This window comes from Rana temporaria, chromosome 1 (assembly GCF_905171775.1).
Source record: "Rana temporaria chromosome 1, aRanTem1.1, whole genome shotgun sequence".
NCBI classification, from domain to species: domain Eukaryota; kingdom Metazoa; phylum Chordata; class Amphibia; order Anura; family Ranidae; genus Rana; species Rana temporaria.
In genome coordinates, this window is record NC_053489.1 from 488,678,039 (window position 1) to 488,700,507 (window position 22,469).

Below are 22,469 nucleotides of genomic sequence, written 5' to 3' on the forward strand. Positions count from 1 at the left end.
AAGAAATATCACCTAAAGAAATAAGTTAACTAATTAGCTTAAAAAAATACCAAACTTTTTGGTTGTTTTAAAATTTATAATAAATAAATATACACAAAAAAATACAAAGCACAAAAATGTTTTGTAGAAAAACACTACCCAAAAATGTTTAAATGTAAATAAATTTCGTAGAAAAAAAAAAAATTTAAAAAAAAAAATTGTAAAAAATATTTTAAAAAACACCAAAAAAAAATAGAAACATATAAATTATTCTGGGTTACTGAAAACCAAACTAAATAAAACCTTTAATTTTGATCAAAAGTAGTAAAAATATATGTTTAGAAGTGTGTATATATATATATATATATATATATATATATATATATATATATATTTATATATATATATATATATATATATATATATATATATATATATATATATATATATATATATATATATATATATATATATATATATATATATATATATATATATATATATATATATATATATAGGAGACAAGCCAAAAAATTCTGGCGTATATTTTCTGTGAAATTATTATTACATTGTGTTTCGATCAGTATTCTTGATAATCACTGTCAATAAAGAACAAAAATGAAAGAATTAAAAGCAAATATTTACACCACAAAATTCCTAAAAAATGTTTGAATCCAAAAAAGAAGCATTTTTTGGGGAAAAAGGACTAAAATAAAAAAATAGAGTTGTGACATCAAAAGCTGAAAAATGAGTGGCTTCTTATTTCTAGACTGAATATCCAGTTTGTAGATGAGTGAATAATGTGCAAATGTGGTTAGTTAATACATCTGAGTAAGTAAATTTGGCACTAGAAGTGCACTATTTTTGGAGAGAACCTGGAAGACAGAAAAATAGAGAAAAAGCAGTAATGACAAACAACTGTATAAAGTCCAATGGTCTAATTATTTATTAGTTCTGAGAATATTCCTTTCTTTTGGGGGCCGAATTAGAAAGAAATATGATCTGGCATAGCAATGGCCCCCCGACCCATGAAGTACTCAACATATTTGTCGCGTACCTCACGAGCAGATTGGGGGGCCAAGCCAGCGCGACCAGTGTCCAGGCCAGGAATGTTCTCTGAGGGTAGTCCTGCCTCAGAGCCCATGGGGGCTAGGTACGTCTGGGAGTGCCTGCGTAGAAAATTGTGCAAAATGCAGCAGGCAAATATAATGGTGTTCAATTTATATTCCGCCAAATGTATCGATGTCAGGAACAGGCGGAACCGGTTGGTGAGGATCCCAAAGGCATTCTCGACTACCCTCCGAGCCCTGGACAACCGAAAATTGAACACCTTCCTCTCTAAGGTGAGGGTCCTCTGGGGAAAAGGCCGCATTAGGTGAGGTCCAAGCCCGAAAGCCTCGTCCGCTAGGAACACAAACGGAAGTCCTTCCACATTATCTTCATCTGGTGGCAATGCCAGACCACCAGTTTGGAGACGATCATAGAAATCAGTCCGTGAGAACACTCCCCCATCTGACATCCGGCCGTTCTTCCCCACGTCCACATATAGAAACTCATACTGTGCCGACACCACCGCCATCAACACAATACTATGATAACCCTTGTAGTTATAATAGAAGGACCCCGAGTGGGGTGGGGGCACAATGCGGACGTGTTTCCCATCTATTGCTCCACCGCAGTTAGGAAAATCCCACCGCTCGGCAAATTGGGAAGCCACAGACTGCCATTCCTGTGGTGTGGAGGGTAGCTGTGGGGACAAACAAAAAAAGAGATTTAGTACTTTGGCACATAAACATAGCAAACATAATCCTACAAGCATCCTTGTGCAACTTTACATTTTTAAAATAGCATTTTCAAATTATGAAGGGAGAATTTCGGGGCACAAATAGATACGCCCACTTAATTAATAAGAGACTCCACAGCCCTCTGATGGGGACAAAAACACTTTGAAGGGGGGGTGGGGGGTGTTTAAACTGTTTTAAGAAAAAATAAAAAATAAAAATATAAAGTGGCAAGGTGGGGGTTGGCACGAAGATAGCATGCTGGACAGGTTAATATTGGGTAAGATCCAAATATGCAGGTATGCCAAAATAAAAAGAACATGTAAAAGCTGATATCAACATGCATAGTGAGAAAAGGGAACGTAAGTTAAACACACAGAATATCTGGGAACTTAAAAAAAATGTTAGTTGCCAACATTATTAAAGACACATTGTGAGGTTAAAATGAGGGAACTTACCTTAATATACTCCTCGTGCAGAACTTTGATGATGGCAGCACACGTGTCCGGTATGATGACCCCAAGCGCCTGCGGAGAGATGCCTGTCGAGAACTTGAGGTCCTGCAGGCTCCTCCCAGTCGCCAGGTACCGCAACGTGGCAATAAGCCTCTGCTCGGCCGTGATGGCTTGGCGCATCACAGTGTCCTGCCTCGTGATATAGGGGGACAGAAGATCCAGCAGACGGTTGAATACGGGGTCCGTCATGCGGAGAAAATTCCTATAGTCATTAGGATTATTCTCCTGGATTTCCCTAAGCAGAGGCATATGTGAGAACTGGTCACGCTGGCGCAACCAATTCTTGGTCCAGAAACGCCTCCGCCCCCTGTTTCTGGCCAAAGTACTGGAATAATGAACATATCCAGCAGCCATCCCATAAACGGCACCAACTCGCGAAAATTGACGCTGCTGCTCCATCATGGCTTCAAACCGGCCGGCTGGTCAGTCAAGAACACACTCCAACAGAAAGCACAATCAAATCCAGCGGTACCTGCAAAGAACGCACGACACACAGATACGATCGCACAGTACGAAACTGCAAAGCAGAACGAACTGCACGCCTGTACCCGAATGCCAACTACGTACCCACAAGCACACGCACTGAACCAGAAAATACTACCTGCTAAAGCCTGGAGACCGAGAAGCGCGAATCAGCTCTAACCAAACCTTCACTAACACGAGCAAAGCCGTAACTAGCAAAAGCGGAACAGAGGACGTCGCCATTGACTTTGGCCTTTCCCTTTATAGTGACGTCAAACGTGGATTACGTGCACGCGTTCTGGTCCGCCGGGAAATATGGTCCGCTGGTGTGTACAAGCCAGCGGGCCAAATGACAAAACAGCCTTGTACGCCGGAAACAGCCCGTCGGACATTTCCAGCGAACATGTTTGGTCGTGAGTACCCGGCCTAAGAGCACCTGTTATTACACAGACTTTTTACTTGTGGTGTTTGGACTCCTGAATTTGAGGACTTCCTTTTATTCTGTTTATGGTTATTGGTTTGTATGGTTATTTATCATGCACTAAATTTATTTGTATGTGTATTCGAGTTAGCGCCAACTTTTTATACATTTTAAATTGTTTGGAGGGTGATTTACTCACTTGTAAAAGGGGCAGCTCTATTCACTATTTACTGCACTATGGGGTAGATTCACATAGATCCGCGTATCTTTGCGGCGGCGTAGTGTATCCGATTTATGCTACGCCTCCGCAACTTAGACGGGCAAGTGCTGTATTCTCAAAGCACTTGCTCCGTAAGTTGCGGCGGCGTAGCGTAAATCGGCCGGCGCAAGCCCGCCTAATTCAAATGTGGGACAGGGGGGCGTGTTTTATGTTAATGTTCTGTGGTCCGACGTGATTGACGTTTTTCCCGAACGGCGCATGCGCCGTCCGTGGAATTTCCCAGTGTGCATTGCTCCTAATACGCCGCAAGGACGTCATTGGTTTCGACGTGAACGTAAATGACGTCCAGCCCCATTCACGGACGACTTACGCAAACGACGAAACTTTTTCAAATTTCGACGCGGGAACGACGCCCATACCTAACTTTGGTACGCCGCACTTATGCCACCATATAGCAAGGGTAACTATACGCCGGGAAAAGCCTAACGTAAACGGCGTAAATGTACTGCGTCGGCCGGGCGTACGTTCATGAATTCGCGTATCTAGCTGATTTACATATTTTGCAGCGTAAATCAGCGTACACGCCCCTAGCGGCCAGCGTAAATATGCAGTTACGATCCAACGGCGTAAGAGACTTACGCCTGTCAGATCTAAGGGAAATCTATGCGTAACTGATTCTATGAATCAGGCGCATAGATACGACGGCGCAACTCAGAGATACGACGGCCTATCTGGAGATACGCCGTCGTATCTCCACTGAGAATCTGGCCCTATATATATAGTTTGGCGCCACCTCTTGTCTATTCCTAAACTACACGATTTTTAATCTCTATGTTGGGCTTTTAATAAACGATTTGTAGCAGAGAGCACTATGGTTTTCCATTTTTGTTTTTAGGGTTACACACGAATGATTGAGTGTGTTAAAGTGGAATTAAGTTTATCCTTAATAAATAAAGAAAAAATATAAAACACCAATCTACTCCATGTAAAGAGAATTTATACATGTGCTTTAGATTGCATTTCTTTGAGTGTTTGGTTCCATACAACAATTTCAAAAACATGTTTAATTTATTTTAGTCAATTAAGTTGAATAAGCATTTGTATTGCATATGAATATTTAACATTGACCAGTTGCAACCAGCAGGTGCAAGCTCTCCACAATTTCTAGATTGTAATTTACTATTAGACTGTGACATACCTAAATAGCCTGTTAAATATTATTTCTTGCTGTTCAGGTCTATTCCTGTACAACACCTCTACCAGAAATCTTAAACACATATGCATTTTTTGTAAATGTCAGATTCATAGTTTTAGAAATATGGCCCTATAAGTGTAACATGCTAATTACTTTTTGTTGTTGTTGTTTTCTTTTGCCTTTATTGTGCTTCTGATATTTTTGAAAAAACAAAAATCAAAGTTAATGTTTTGTATGTGTGTAAAGGGGAAATTATCTTGTTTTCAGCATCAGCGTGCACACCAGGATCCTGCTGCCCTGAAATTCAGCTTCTATGAGGTCATCACAGCTGACAGCCAATCATCTTTAGAATTACGGTCACTTCAGAAGAAGTGCCTGATGCCTGGGTGGTATTCTACACATATGGACAGATGGCTTGACTATTTTCCACCTGCTCAGGTACTATTCAATAGATAATTATACCTTAATGTTGTTTAAAATATAACAATTATGACACTAAAATACAGATAAAGAACTCTTTTTGGCTAAGAGAATTCACATATCTCTAATACATCCATAATGCCATTATGTATGATTAGTCAGAAGACACAAGCAAAATAGGCAAAACCTAAACACCTGCTCAGATACTAGATAGCTCATCCTAAAGAAAGTTTGCATAGCCCTAATGCAACATAAATGCCAGTAAAACTCAACAGGTTTTTTTTTTTGTATGATTAGTCAGAAGACAAAGGCAAAATTAGCTGCGTTTTCTGACAAAACTTAACTACCTGCTCAGGTACTATTTACTACTATTACTATTCCTTTATGTTGTTTGGCATATAACAGTCTCTGACCTTGCACCAAAATACGGATCATCTTGTAAAACAAACCATTCAGTTTAAAATAGAAATAAAAGGCAAAACATTTGTTTACAGATATAAATACTTTTTTTCCCTTTTATATACGTAAACACTTTCCCTCTGTTTCCAGCTGCATAAGAGCTGCAGGAGGAGAAACAGTGAAAGGCTGTGCAAGGGTGGGGGGGTGTCAGGACAAGTCTGAACATTGGAAGTGAGTACACTGAGTTCCCAGTATATCTTGATGTCAGGTCACATGTGGCCAGGTGACAAATGCACCCGATGGAGACAGGGGTGCACTGCAAGGTAGTGAATCCAATAGCAGACTGCTGCGGATGGACAGAAAACGTGAACCCAAGATTCGCCAGGGCGCGGAGTCTAAGGTCCAGCAGGTGTTCACCAGAGCCTCTAGTGGTGAGGATAGCCTTCGCTGCAACTGAACCCAGGTCACGCTCCGTAGGGAGAGAGGGGAAGCAGTCACTGAGGACACAATGGATGGTGATGGGTAAGCCGAGGTCGGGGAAACAGGCAGACAAGGGTAGCCAAGGGACAAGCCAAAGGGTCAGGGTCACAGGCAAACAGGAGTAGTCAGAGACGAGCCAAAATCGGTACACAGAAAGAAAAACGTAGCACACGGCAGACAGGAAAAAGCTAACAAAAAGTTAAACAGCAAAGCAGACCTGCAGTGCAACAGTTAATATAGACTTCCTGGGATGACCTGGGGTGTGGCCATACAGGAAGGAGAGATGATAAAAGGCAACCAGAAAGAGAGTCAAGCCTCTAATGGACACATGAGAAGAAGGTAAGCTGCCAGACATCATTGCATGTCCATGACACTTGAGAACTGTCAATGGTGCAGTCTTCTGCTTAGCGTGGTCAGTTTTTAATAGGAAAGCAGAGGGACTGGCAGGAACTGCAAAAACTGTGCTCCCTTTTTGCATATGTGTTATTGTGTTATTTTTACGCAGCAGAAAAATATTTTTGTATTCTTTTGTTATTTCACTTTATTTTTACATGTAACAATAAAACCTCCCAAAGAGTAGACTGTCACTTTAAATCTTAACTCTGGGGAGAAAAAACCCTAAGGGCCAGTTCACACCAGACGCAGTTCCGTGTGATTTTTTTTCTGCACAAAATGCATGCACAGTGTTTTCCATGTATTCCAATGGCTCTAGTTGGCTCTAGTTCACACCATGCAGTGAGTTTCCGGTCAGTTTCTGGAATACATGGGAAACACTGTGCATGCATTTTTAGTGCAGAAAAAATGCACACAAAACTGTACGGAACTGCATCTGGTGTGAACTGGCCCTTACAGTGGGACTTCCTCAGCACTGCAGAGGCTCAATGTTTTTTTTTTATGGAACACTGGAGACATAAAAAAAAACCTGTCCCTCTTCGCTGCTCTGTTGATAGCAAGCACACCATTGTCATTACACAGAATGCAGAATGCAGTACCAGCAGTCTGCATTGTAAGTAAGTACATGGGTATGTTGAGGGCCTGACTACAACCCGGAGCATTAAAGAGCTCAGAAAAGTTCTGGCTGCAGAGGAAACAAGGGATAAGGTAAGTAAAACTGATGTTTAGGTTCTCCCTAGCCAAAAACAATAATTTAACCCGTCCGGTCCTATTGTGTGACCAATACAATGCAGTCCTATTGTATAAAGAAAAAAAAAAAAAAGAACAACATACGCACAAAAAAAGTTATAAAATAAAAGAAAGAGATCCAAAAATGAAATACTTTTTGAATGGGTTTAAGTCTCATTCATCCAAATCTAAGAAGGTTAAGTGAGGACAATGATGAGTCACCAATGTAATCACAGTTGACAGTCAGCAATGAGTAAGTCAACTTATTAGCAGAGAAGCCAACATAGTAAAAGGCTTTAAAAAAAAAAACCTTTGTCTATATGACATAGGCTTGTCAGATAGCAGTGGGGAGTGAGAAAGAATTTGCATACAGCACAAGGGCACTGTCTTAAAATGACGAAGACTGGCATTCAAATGACAAAACCATGTCAGAGGGTAGTCAAGCTTTCTTTCTTAGGCTACCTGCTTATCATTGGAAGTTTCAAATTGTGAGCATTTTTTTTCTCATTTTATCTTGCTGTGCCACATGGGAAAATTAGAAGGCAATTTTTGTAAATTTTAGAGAACTTGAAATTAGCAATCTCCTCCGCGGTGGATAGCCGCATGGCGGAAATGTGCTTTAAATGTATTGCCGGGTGGTATATGACACCGGATAAATTACATTTTTTTAAAGAGGGGCAGACAGGGGACTGCTGGAGGGGCTGCAGATCACCAGGAAATATGGCACACCTTTGGTGGGGATGCCCTAAGATAAAAAAGTATTGGGAAAATATATTGGGTTGCGTGGAAGAGATCACAAAGAAAAAGATAAAGATGGACCCATGGGTTGTTTTATTTCACGGGGGAGAAGAAGGCATTAAAAGGTACAGGGAATCACTGGTACCGCACCTCCTGAACGCCGCCAAGAGATTAATCACTAGAAGGTGGCAAGATCCAGACCCCCCTCTAATGTGGGAATGGATCGATGCGGTTGAAGAAACATACAAAATGGAAGAACTTATTAAGCACAAAATGGGAAAACTGGAGGACTTTCAAGAAAACATGGAGTTACACAGAAAAGTTAAGGGAAGAAACTTAAACGCTCCCTTAGAAGAAAATTAGAAAGACCTAGAGGTCTTAAGAGAATGTCTAAGGTGAGACAGGGGGGGGGAGGGGTAGGGATAAGGGGGGGTAAAAACTTGGAATGGTTAATTTTTGGTGCTTTTCTTGCTCTTTGCAAATGGAGCAATATATGGGTTCATATAGGTTTATTTGTATATGTGCATGTTACAATAGCATATGTATAAAGGAAGGGAAAAGGAAAGAAAAAAAAAAAAAAAAAGGGGGGGGGGGGGAAAAATAAAAAAAAATAAAGAAATTAGCAATCTCACTGCAAAATTGTGATCACCTAAGTTTCTGCCTGCTTCTACCATAAAATACAAAGATCTGGTGATGTTTCTGTACACATTGCTAGTCTTTTACAATGGCATTAAATGAAATGCTTCAAAAGAAAAGAAAATATGAATGGATGCCATCGCTGTCCTGCTGAAGATACCAGGTCATTGTTTTATATGCTTATCTAATAGCTTCAGTACTTTCATAGTCACTGACTGAACAAGCATTCAAATTAGGACATGCCTATTCCTGGTCAGTACCAAAGTATGGAAAGCCAAAGATAAGCCGACGACTAGTACTCTAAAGGGGAAGCTATTCTCTATACCTCTCCCAATAAATAAAACACTATAATTGATAATTATTCTGTTGAGTTATGACATACCTGAATACTTAAAGCGGAGTTCCACGTAAAACTAGAATTTTCACTTTAGGGAGTACCGACCCCCTGACATGCTAAGGCATTTTTTTGGGGGGGAGCATATACCTGTTTTTACAGATACCCAGGTCCCACTTCTGCTCAAGTCACCTGGGCAGCCCCTCCCTCCCTGCAATCTTCTGGGACATGTCACAGGTCCCGGAAGATTGCCCGGCCATTCAGGAATCACAGCGTGACTCGCGAATGCGCAGTGCGCATCCAACTGTGAAGCCACAAGCTGTCACAGCCGGGGGCCCACAGTAGTGATGCTGGCACCATGGAGAGGAGTGGGAGAGAACTGAGGCTTTGGGCACCACGTCGCTGGACCGTGGGACAGGTGAGGTGAGTGGCTGTTTATGAAAAGTCAGCAGCTACACTTTTAGTGCCGGTTCACACAGGGGCAACGTGACTTCCAGCGCGACTTTGCAAGACGACTTTAACGCGACTTCAGCTTGACTTGGAGCGACTTACAACTGACTTTGCCAGTGGCCAATCAAACAATAATCAGCTCTGTGGGAGGGAGGGGTTTGCCTGAGAAAACTATTTTCTCTTCCTGTAAAGTTGCTTCAGTTAAGACAGTGATCTGACTTTGGAGGTGACTTCCATTGAAATCAATCGGCACAAGTTGCCTACAAGTTGCCTAGAAGTCGCCTTGAAGTAGTATAGGAAATTTTTTTGAAGTCGGAGCTACTTCAGTAGTGTACGTTAAGACGGCTCGCATTCACTTCAATGGAATTACTCATGTCGCGCGACTTGGGGCGACACAAGTCGGATGTCAAGTCGATGTAGTGTGAACCGGCACTTAGTCATACTTAAAAAAAAAAAGAAACCTAACACAGCCACCACATCTAAGGACTGCAAGCTGGAATACATTGCATGTTTTTTTCTTTTATTTAGTTAGTTATTTAGTCCTTAAAAAAAACATTTATGGACATTGCAGATCTAAAATGCACAACAGGGAAATTTTACATGAGATTTTTTTTTTTCACCTTAATGCAATCTATGCATTAAGGTGAAAAAACATCTAATGTTGCCGCCCCTCCCCCCGAGCCCCCGTTTTACTTACCTGACCCGTCGAAAGTCCCGCACTGTCCCGAGATCCTCTTTGCCGTTCAGCCTGGCCGCTGATTGGCTAGAGCAGATGGATTGAAAGCAGCGCAGCCATTGGCTGGCGCTGCTGTCAATCACATCCAGAGATGCGGCGTGCCAAGGGGCGGGGCCGAGTGATACAGTGAGCAGCTATGGCCGTTTGCTGTATCACAGGAGCGCGCCCGCAATTACTCACCACCATGCAAGCTGTTACTCACCACTCATGCGAGCTTAGAGTTCTTGCGGGGAGGACCAGAGACAGCCGCAGAGGGACCCCAGAAGACATGGATCGGGGCCACTCTGTGCAAAACGAACTGCACAGTGGAGGTAAGTATAACATGTTTGTTATTTTAAAGGAAACATTTTTTTCCTTTACAACCGCTTTAAGTCACTATAAGTTACCAAACTTGCCGAAATGCTATTTAAATTGAAAAAAATAAAAAGTTGAGCTGTTGTTGAAAAACAATATATATTTTTTTAGTTTCTAGCTGACGATTTTTGGGAAAGTTGTAATGTACGTTATACTTTGTAACTAACAATAAAGCACGTTTAATTGACATGAGTGTGAGGCCTAAACACCAGTACAGGTATAATTTCATGTATACAAGACAGGCATTCTAAGTTACATTTGGTTTTATATTGTGAATACCTCTAGTTTTATCTGTCAGTGTTATCATTTTAACAAAAGATGCAATTACATAATGCTATTTTAATATACTTATTTCTTATTTGTTTTGCTATTTTTATTTTAATGTAGAGATATGCACATTTAATATGCTTTCACACAAGTTCTATTTTTGTTCCATGATTATGACTGTATAGCTGCAACGTTCTAAAATCCCTGTTGTGTGTCACCTTAATTAAAGCAGTCTATAACAAATAGCAAAGATAGTACAATTACTCGTGGAGAATTCTAGATTTTCCCCAGATGTTGTCATTCTACTCTACTATAGCACTATCTTTTCTTGCTCTGAAAATCAGTAAATATGAAATGCTCAAATAAGCATTGTGTCTTCCATTACTAAGAAATATATAGAGATTTCACAATAATAAGGCAAAAAGCATAAAAATATCTAGTACTTGTCAAAAGGATGTCAGAATCAGCACTGGGAGGCAATATATCATCCTCATTGTTAGACACTTCTAGGGGACAGATGGTAAAGTCAACAAGACAGTTCTATTCTATGCTGGCATATCTGTCTAATCACTTAGGTGATACTTTCATGCAAGTCACACCAGGCTGCTGTCACCTCCAAAAATGGAAAAATATTCTAGAAAAATTGCTAAACATTGCTTGTATATATCTGTAAACTGCAAACTTGACAACGGTTTGATATGCTCGCAATGTGTGTTTGGGGCGACTTGTAAATATAACAGCAAGGTGACTACATCTGTGATTTAAAAGGCTTGCTAAAGCTAAAATGAAATTGTTATATTATGTGAAAGCTGTAAAAAGTACCCACACCCTGTTTATAAACATTTGACATTTCTGTAAGTTTTCTGAACAGCTGATTGCTTTCTTTCAGCACCATTTTGTTAAAAGCTGTCACCAAAATGACAGAATTTCTTTAGGTCGGCTGAGTTTGAAAATATCGCTGCCAACTATACCATCTTCACTTTATATATTCTTGGATCTGATAATATGAATACATTTGCATATTTTCTCAGAAATGTGATTAAATCCATTTTAAATATAGCAGGATGTAATTCACCTTCAATGGACCTCAAAGCTGAACTCCAGGCAGATATAAAATACACTGATTATTCTAGCTCTGTATTCATTAATACACTTATAAATGCAAGTAGTGGAAGTACCTTAATTTGGCTTGTATCAGCATCTAGGCAGTTCCTGTACAGCAGAGCTTAGACCGGCAAAAGGAACAACAGCCAATCAGTTGTGCTGATTCTGAAGTGCAAGCAGCATAGCGATGGGAAGAGAGAGTAGAAAGGCAGAGATGAACTTATTCGTTTCCGGCTTCTCCTATACTGTCATGAGATGCGGGTGGGGAGGAGACCTGTAAGTATTGCTGAAATAGAGCAAAATAACACCAGGAGACCTGATTTATTGTTGTTCCAGTTCAGCAACACTTAGGCCGCGTACACACGATCAGTCCCTCCGATGAGAACAGACCTACACACCATAGTTTAAAAAAACGATCGTGTCAGAACGCAGTGACGTAAAACCCAACGACGTGCTGAAAAAAACAAACTTCAATGCTTCCAAGCATGCGTGGACTTGATTCTGAGCATGCATGGATTTTTAACCGATGGTTGTGCCTACTTTTATGGTTTTAACCTATCGGTTAGCAATCCATCGGTTAAATTTTAAAGCAAGTTGCCATTTTTTTAACCAAAGGTTAAATAACCTATGGGGCCTACACACGATCGGTTTGGGCTGATGAAAACGGTCCATCAGACCGTTATCCTCTGGTTAACCGATCATGTGTACGAGGCCTTACAGTTTTCCTCCCCTCTGATATAGGTGACTTATCTTGCTGCATGCCTGTACTGGGTCAGTGACTCAGAAGAAGTTGAAGTCAGAATCAGCCAGCCAAACAGCATTTTCAGAAGAAGGTCACCAATGACAACTTCTGTATCTCTCCGTATCTCTCTTCTTTAACTGCTTTCCGATCGTGCCATGTAGATATACGTCGGCAGAATGGAACGTCAGCACATTTGGTTTGAATTTCGCGCCGCACGGGTGTCCTCGTGTGCCCCCTGCCGCGATCCGTGACTGTGCCCACGGGACCCGCGGACTCTATGTCCGCTGGTGTCCCGCCATCAGTGTCACAGGTAGCCCAGCCCCCACATAGTTAGAATTACTCCCTAGGACACACTTAACCCCTTCCTCGCCCCCTAGTGGTTAACTCATTCTCTGCCAGTCACATTTATACAGTAATCAGTGCATTTTTATAGCACTGATCGCTGTATAAAAGTGAATAGTCCCAAAATAGCATCAAAAGTGTCGCAGTTACGTTAAAAATTGCTGATCACCGCCATTACAAGTAAGAATTTATTTTTTTATAAAAATGCAATAAAACTATTCCCTATTTTGTAGACGCTGTAACTTTTGTGCAAACCAATCAATAAACGCTTATTGCGATTTTTTATTTTACTAAAAATATGTAGAAGAATACATATCGGCCTAAACTCAGGGAAAAAATATTTTTTAGGTATTTTTTGGGAATATTTATTATAGCAAAAAGTTAAAAATATATATATATATTTTTTATATAAAATTGTCGCTCTATTTTTGTTTATAGCACAAAAAAATAAAAACCACAGAGGTGATCAAATGCCACCAAAAGAAATCTCTATTTGTGGGGAAAAAAAGGACATCAATTTTGTTTGGGAGCCACGTCGCACGACCGCGCAATTGTTAGTTAAAGCGATACAGTGCTGAATCACAAAAAATGGCCCGGTCATTTGCCAGCCAAATCCTCCGGGGCTGAAGTGGTTAAATATGTACAGATTAAATATTTATAAAAGATCCATTTTACCCGCCAAAATATTTTATTTCTGCCCTTCTAGTCTTGAGATTTACATAGGTCTGCAATAATGCACAACCCAGTGTGGCAGTGTCCTCCATTAGATGTACCCCTTTAAAATGAGTAGAAAAAAGGGCAGCAAGTAACAGACAGTAAGACAGTTATTTTACTATTTAGTACACTAAATATTATTACTAATGTAGTAATTCATAAATCTACATAATTGTTTTATAGTTGTTTATTGTGGATGGACAGCAGCTACGAACTGACCCAGCTAATGTGATGGATGAAGTTCAGAAGTTCCTTGGTGTTTCTCCTCATTACAACTATTCTGAAGCATTAACGTAAGTATATTTTTGAGAAAGGAACAGAACCTGTAATTGACTATTAGCAACATCTATAGCAGAGAATAAATAAAACAACCCCTTTTATCAATGATTTTTAGGTTGTCATGTTACCTTCTCTAAGGTTTGGGTTCACCTGCTGTGTTTTGCCTGTGTTTTTAGAAGCGGTCCTGAATTCTATTAGGTCATGTGTTTTTGCCATGTTTTCTGAACGCACGTCAAAAATCCTGCAGGCAACATCTTTGCAGCAAATGTGGCAAAAATGTGCAACTTAAGAAAAGTCAATAGTGGCTAAAAATGTGGGTAAAACGCAAAAACACAAAAAAAAAAAAAAAACATACACTCACACTACAGCCAAACTGCAGCACACCAGAGTGAATTTGGCCTTAAGAGGATTGTAATGGTCAGCTGACAATATGTATACCAGGGAATCCATTTTGATCCAATGATGTTTTCATTTTAGGTTTGATTCACATAAAGGTTTTTGGTGTCAGCTATTGGAAGAGGGGAAAACAAAATGTCTGGGGAAAAGCAAAGGCAGAAAATATCCTCCAATGGATGCAGAGGTGAGTATTTCTTTATCATAAATTACATATATAATTTTGTCCTTAAATGAAGAGCCTTCTAGATAATAACATAATAAAATAGTTGCATAATTGTCAGGTGACAAACATAAATATATAGTGTAAGTACAGTAATCTTTGTTTTCTGTGAACTCACAAATATGATATACTTGTTTCAGATAGATTAGATCTAGAACTGCAGGTTTTTACGGTTATTCAGGGCAGCATTAGAGAGATTTATCCTCACTTCCTGCTCTGCTGATACCATTATACCGGACAGGCATGAAAGCGATTCTTCACTCTATGAACAATTTTTTTTGTAGCAGCTGACTTTTAATAAAAGGACACTTACCTGTCCAAGGTTCCAGTGGCATCCTCACCCGAGCCATTTCTTTGCGGTTCTTCGCGGTCTTCGAGTCCATGTTACCAGCATGTTAACTGTTGGCAGTTTGCTGTGACTCATTGTGGCTTCACAGCTGGCTGTCCACGCTGTGCTTTCTGAATTGTCCCAAGAGGGGAAGGAAAGGAAAGGGGGAGGGGAACTTCTGGGGATCTGTCACAGCAATCCACCAGAAGTGGAAGCAGGTACATCTATGACTGATACCTCGCCCAATCCCCCCCCCCCAAAAAAAAAAGGTGAAAAGGGTGGTAGGGTAGGCAGAGACATAGCCCGAAATAAAAAAAACGTTTTTTTTAGAAAAGAAGGGGAATATGATAGATAGGATATTTTATCTAATTCTGAAATATCTCTGTTTCCTCAAGGTACCCTAAACAGTCTAACATTTTCCTTACACTTTTTATTGCTGTCTGTATATCATAGATACTCATATTTAAAGCAAACTCGCCCATCCATCCATATTTCCATGCCTTTTTGTTTGCTGAGAAATCCCCCTTAGCATGTCGGGCCGTGGCCATCTTGAGTAAGGGCTGATGATTCATGTAGCATTTACTTCCTGGAACTCTATTTGCCCTTAGCTCAGGCAGGCAGGCAATATGGTGTGCTTAGAGGGGAAAACCTCTCCTCTCCTAAAGACTCCTGTGATGTATGACATCATTTGACTAGGTCTGGAAATCAGGATGTAACTATAGAAATGTAAAAACATTATTTAAATAAGTAAATATGATATATGTTCCTATCTATTTACTAATGCTAACAATAAAGGGATTACATTTTTTTTTCATGCTAATTGAGAGAGTAAAGTTCTGCTTAGTGTCAAATAATAGGATAGATTGACCAGATGTTCCTGTTAATGGTAGATGATGTAATCTAAGAAACTTGCGAGCTACCACTAATAACTTTGCTTTAAAGACTAGATCATCAGCTGCTGGCACTGGTCACGTCCCTTCGCTCCTGCTATATCAAATAAATGTGTATAAATGCCACGCTAAACTAGTTCTCATTAATAAAACCCATATAAATGAAGGTATTAGAAGAAACAACAATACTAAAATCATAATAAATAAAGTGCTTTGTGACAAAATACAATAATAATGTTAAAAATATGCTGTATCAATCAAAGTTGCTCCATATATATATTTTATTTAACATGCTACAAATAGTATAGTGATAAATAAAGTGCTATAATGCTGGTGACACAATACAACATTACTGAAGATGAATCAAAAATACATTTTCACAATAATCATAAAGTCCATAAAAACGTGATCCTGAAACTTGCATGGTCTTCCAAAAGTGTTCAGGTGACAACATACTTATGCTCCCCCACTGTGTGAGTATACTCACCTCAGAGAGTGTGACCTCACACTTAAGCTTGGTCAATACATGCCTGCGAACCAACTCTGGGTCCTGTGAAGATGGAACTGTGTTATCCTAAGTTGCCCAGTAGCGATGTCTTCACATACATATATGAATACAATACGCGTGGGGAAGGGGACAGGACAGTGTAGGAGGCAGCAGCAGGTCTGTTTGGATGGGGAGGGACACACAATCTCAGCAATTTTTTTTTTGTACCATATGAGTACCCTGAAAGGGAGCTTTTGTTTTAATAAATACTTTTTTAACGGTATTACACTATCCAGTCCTTATATGTATGTGGAGACATCGCTACGGGGCAACTTAAGATCCCACAATTCCATCTTCACAGAACCCAGAAGTGGTTCGCAGGCATCTATTAACCAAGCTAATTATTATTTTTACACTGTTCCTTTAAAAAAAATTCTGATAACTTTTATTGATGTCACATGGAATGTAAACATCCCTTGTGACAGTAATAGGCAGTGACAGGTACTCTTCATGGAGGAATTTGGGGTCTTAAAAACCCAAGCCCTTCCTCTGCACTTCAAAGTATTCAAAACGCCAACATTTGACAGTCGAGTAAACCAGAAGTGATGTCGCTTCCAGGTTACTACATTGGAGACCCCATCAAAGCTGATTCCAGCTTTGTTCTGGACTTCGGCCAGCAAACGGATGTGCCAGCTGGTCTCTCGGGTCTCCCAGTGGGACTGAAGTCCCGGGCGGAGTTGTGGAACGTGGTGGGAGTGGGGACGTTCCTTCCCACTGCTTGTGATGACAGCTGAGATGCTGCTTAGCCGCATTGGTTGTTATCACATGAAAGTCGACCATCTATTCTAAAAAAGGGTACCGGGATGATGCCTCTGGCTGCAGGCATCACCCTGGTACAACCAGTTCAACAAAATGTGGTACAGGTACGTGATTTTGCGGGAAGTGGTTAAAGGAATTTTTAATCTTTATTTGGCGATCTATAACAGATTTTTCATTTGTTTTGACAATGCCGGTAGAAGCTACACATGCCCACTAAAGTTTAGCATTATACGTTGTATATACTTGAATAGTCCCGTGAAATGCATTGACCAGACCAAGCTAACACTGACCACATACTCTTATGTTCTTATGAGATGTACTCTATTAGCTAGATTCACATAGAGTTAGGTCGGCGTATCAGTAGATACGCCGACCTAACTCGGAATCTGCGCCGACCTAAGTTTAAGTGTATTCTCAAACAGAGATACACTTAAACCTATCTAAGATACGACGGCTTGTGCCGTCCTATCTTAGGGTGCAATATTTAGGATGGCCGCTAGGTGGCGCTTCCATTGCGGTCGGCGTAGAATATGTAAATCACTAGATACGCCTATTCACGAACGTACGTCCGGCCGACGCAGTACAGATATGCCGTTTCCGTAAGAGATAGGCCGCCTAAAGATAAAGATGGCGTAGCCAATGTTAAAGTATGGCCGCCGTTCCCGCTTCGAAATTCGAAAATTTTACGTCGTTTGCGTAAGTCGTCCGTGAATAGGGATTTACGTCATTTACGTCCACGTCTAAATCAATAAGACCGTGCGGCGTACTTAGCCGCAATGCACACTGGGAAATATAGGCGGACGGCGCATGCGCTGTTCCAAAAAAACATCAATCACGTCAGGTCAAAGAAAATTATCATAAAACACGCCCCCTCAGCCTATTTTGAATTAGGCGCGCTTGCGCCCGCCGCATTTACGCTACGCTGCCGTAAGTTAGGAGGCAAGTACTTTGAGAATACAGTACTTGCCTCTCTGACTTTAGGCGGCGTAGCGTCAATATGATACGCTACGCCGCCTTAGGCCCCGTACACACGACCGAGGAACTCGACGTGCCAAACACATCGAGTTCCTCGTCGAGTTCAGTGTGGAAGCCGCCGAGGAACTCGGCAGGCCGACTTTTCCCATTGACTAACGAGAAAATAGAGAACATGTTCTCTTTTCGGCCGGACGAGTTCCTCGTCGGCTTCCTCGCTGAAAAGTGTACACACGACCGAGTTTCTCGCCAGAATCCAGCTCCGACCGAGTTTCTGGCTGAATTCTGCCGAGAAACTCGGTCGTGTGTACGGGGCCTTAAAGTTGCGCGGGGCTACCTGAATCTAGCTATATATTACTAATTACATTTTTTTGTATTTTTTATATTTACAAACTTTAATAAATATTTTTAATGTACCATATATAAGTATAAGTCGAGTTTTTCAGCAAATTTTTTGGTGCTGAAAATGCCCCCCTCGGCTTATACTCGAGTCACCTTTTTGCGCCTGATCTCCCGGAATTTGGGGGACCCGGTACCGGCAGGTCGTAGGTTCTCTGGACCCCAACCTTGGCACACATGTAGCCCCACTCTTCCTCTATAAGTGTGCGAAGTTTGTTGTCCAGGGGCACTACGGCCGGGGAGCACTGATTTTTCAAAGCCGGGCACCCCTTCCATAGACTCCAATGTTAAACGGTAATTTCTCCAGTGAATTTGGGGACCCGGTATCGGCCGGTCATAGGTATCCTGGACTCGGAACTTGGCACACATGTAGTCCCATTTCTCCTTTACAAGTGTGCAAAGTTTATTGTCTGGAGGCCCTACGACTTTGGAGCACCGATTTTTCAAACTCGGGCACCCCTTCCATAGACTCCCATGTTAAACATCAGTATAGTCATGGACACAGTGAGGCATGGGCATAGTGAGGCATGGACACAGTGAGGCATGGGCACAGTGGGGCATGGGCCCAGTGAGGCATGGACACAGAAAGGCATGTACATGGACACAGTGAGGCAAAGTGAGGCACAGTGAGGCATGCAGATGGATACCGTAGGCTTATACTCGAGTCAATACGTTTTCACATTTATTTTTGTGGTAAAATTAGGTGCATCGGCTTATATTCGGGTTGGCTTATACTCGAGTATATACAATACATATATTGTGTAATATGTTCCTCAAAGGCATATGTAAAGTTCCACCCTTGTGACCTGTGATTCCAAACTTTTCAATAAAGTTGTTATTGCTTGGTATTAACCTCAGTGCCCTGTTCCTCTACCTCTTTCTGGATCATGATGTGATCCTACCCAGATCTATGACAGGAGCTGCAGGGGTGAACCATGCTATCATCTCTCATCCATCCTTCCTTCCATTCATTCATCCAGCCATCCTTAGCATAGCTGCTTCCACCACAAACATTATACTCATATAGACTAGCTGCTTCCACACATCCAAGAGGAGCGTTATGTGTATTATATACTTTGTACACATTTTATTTTTTCTGATTCTCAGAATAGCACCCATACTGACCAGCTGACCTCTTTCAGAATGCAGCAGACCAGTTGATTAGAACAGAAACCAGAAGCTAGCAGGGATCAGCGTAGTAGCTGTGTCTACAATGATTTCCAGGGGCATCATCCAGACATGGTATATACACAGCTGCAATATGTAAAAAAAAAAGTGAGAACTATACTCTAAAAAATATTGCGCTTAAACCTCAAATGAAACAATGCTGTAAAACATGTAATACAAAGAAATTGCTACAAAATAAACAGTGTTGTCACTTGTGCTTCATCACAAATGTTGTAGGAGATTTCTAGTTCTCAGTTTTTGACATATTGACATTTGAGTGGGGTTATTAGTATACAGCTGCTATAATTGATTTGCACGGTGGGGTTTTTATTTCAAGCGCGGAAGGGTAATTTATTTATATACATAGCTACATTGGTACAAGCTGGATCAATGTAGCTATGTATAAGACATACATAAAATAAAATAAAATGCTGTTTCCTTTTTATTTTATTTATTTGTTTTCTATCTTACCTTATTCGCCTTAATATATACAAGCTTTTTTTAATAAGATCCCTTACATTTCCTGAAGTTTATGCTGCAGAGTATGCTTCTGCTTATCATTAAAACTTTCTGGAACATAAAATCCCAAGCTAAGCATACAAATCAACAGTAGCAATCTATCATAGCAATACAAAAGTGTAATGAGTAAACATAATTGAATCTACTGTCAGCAAGCACGATTATCCCAGTCTATGTGAGTCTCGTAGACAGGTTTTAACAAAAACAAAACAAAAACATTCAAAGAAAAATTATAAACTTTCCGCAGCTACCAGTGTCTGGTGATATATCAACAAAGACAAATGTTTGAAAGATTTTTTTTTTTACATTGGTAGAAGCGTACTGTAAATTTGACAGTAAGAACCAGAAGCTGTATGGTTCTCACTTGGAATTGAAATTCTCTGTTGTATTTTCACCTTAGCTATCATTTTTAAAATAGTGGTAGCAACTATTAACACAAAATCATCACCAGACATTGCATTCAGCTTTATACCCCAGAAGCACTGTAAGTGAAATGTGTTAAAAAAAGAAATAGAGTAATAAGTGCAAATTGGATATTGTTGGACATGATAGTATCACAGACATGAAATAAAACCTAGATTAAAGAAAATAAAAGTCTTATGCATAGGTTGCCAGTGCTGATCGTTTCTTAAAAATGCTAGTTTCCTGGTTGTGTCACTGATACTTCGGCTTTGTTACAATGTTAGTCATTGACTTGAAACATGTATGCAGAACAGGGATTATCACTTCATTCATTATTTTCTGCATACTTGGCACTCATTCCAAAAAATACATTTAGCAAACAACTAGAATTTTCATAAGCAGGTCAGTATAAGAAATATGTGTATACTGTACATCTTTTGAAAAAATGTATACTGTATGTTGCCTATAAGGTTCTATCAATCTTAAAGTGATATTAAAGTCTTGTGTTATGTCTTTTTAAATAACAAATACAGTATGTCATGCTTACTTGCTCTGTGCAGTGGTTTTGCACAGAGCAGCCTGAATCCTCCTTATCTTGGGTACCCTGTCAGCGATCCCAGCCACTCCTTCCTGCCAAGTGCCCCCAGAGCAAACAGCTTGCTCTGGGGGCACCCAAGCAGGCTTGCTCCCGATCTGTGGCTCTGCGTGTCCGTTCACTCATAGCTCGGCCCCGCCATTGGCAGAGAGTGCTGATCGGAGTGTTCTGTTTTCTCCAGACTCCCACAACTCAAAAAGCAGCTTAAAGAACCAGTCACGATTAAATGCAAAAATCCTTGTTATTCTTTGCACTATTGGCTAGTCTAGCTGTCAGTCTGAAGAGGGGGTGCCATTACACACTATGGGGCAGATCCACGTACCTTTGCGCCGGGCGCAGCATATCTAAGATACACTACGACGCCGTAACTTTATTCTTTTTTTTCGAATCCTGAAAGAATTTGCGCCGTAAGTTACGGCGGCGTAGTGTATCTTTGGCGGCGTAATGGCGCGGAATTCAAATGGATGTAATGGGGGCGTGTTTCATGTTAATACGTTGTGACCCGACATAAACAACGTTTTTTTTTAACTGCACATGCGCCATCCGTGGGGGTATCCCAGTGCGCATGCTTGAAAAATTAACCCGGAACAAGCCAATGCTCACGACGGTGACGTCATTCTACGCAAATCCCTATTCGCGAACGACTTACGCAAATGATGTAAAAAATTCAAAATTGTACACGGGAACGACAGCCATACTTAACATTGAGTACGCCTCATAACAGCAGCTTTAACTAAAAAAGCCGAACGCAAACAACGTAAACAAAATGCGCCAGCCGGACGTACGTTCGTGGATCGCCGTAAATAGCTAATTTGCATACTCGGCGCGGAATTCGACGGAAACGCCACCTAGCGGCCGCTGAAAAATTCCAGCTTAGATCCGACGGCATACTAAGACGTACGCCTGTCGGATCTAGCCGAGATGCCGTTGTATCTTGTTTTGAGGATACAAAACATAGATACGACGCGCAAAATTTGAAATTATCTATTGATACGCCGGCGTAATTTCTTTGTGGATCTGCCCCTATATCTAGGCTTTCATTTTTGTAATACCGGAACAGCCGGTGTGCCTGCAGGTGGGGAGATGATGAGACACTCTCCTACCATTAATGCCTTCCTGGGAAATTAACCAGTAATCTAATCAAAGCATATACCATAAATATATATTGTAAATACACACCAGTATGGAAATAATATGAGCTTTATATAATAAAAGATTAATAATGGTACATACAACCAAGGTACAAGTAGGTTTTATCAGCAAGGAGCCCAATGAGAGTCTTGGTGGAATTGTGCATATATACCCAGGTATATATATTCCGTATTTATCAGTGTATAACACACATTTTTCCCCTGAAAATAGAGGGCAAATCACGGGTGTGCGTTATATGCCTATAGTGTACATCGGAGGGGAAGGAGGGGGGCGAGCGCTGTCGGAATTCACAAGCCGCCATCTCCTGTTTACTAGGCTCTAACTCGTTCTCACTCGGCTCTCACATCACACACCTAGTCCCGACTCCGCCACTGGCATTGGACCAATGTTCTGTCTATCACAGGAGCTGGTCCAATGCCGATGGCGAGGCAGG

At 40.8% G+C, this 22,469-nt stretch overlaps 1 protein-coding gene across 1 annotated transcript in view; it reads left to right on the plus strand.

The window, feature by feature from the left end:
- LOC120918475 (bifunctional heparan sulfate N-deacetylase/N-sulfotransferase 3-like) overlaps nucleotides 1-22,469 on the plus strand; it is a 349,511-nt gene that overhangs the window by 313,091 nt on the left and 13,951 nt on the right. Inside the window, exons 11-13 of the mRNA XM_040330079.1 lie at nucleotides 4,841-5,011; nucleotides 13,595-13,704; nucleotides 14,168-14,270. Coding sequence (XP_040186013.1) covers nucleotides 4,841-5,011; nucleotides 13,595-13,704; nucleotides 14,168-14,270 — 384 coding nt within the window. The remainder of the gene's footprint in view (nucleotides 1-4,840; nucleotides 5,012-13,594; nucleotides 13,705-14,167; nucleotides 14,271-22,469) is intronic.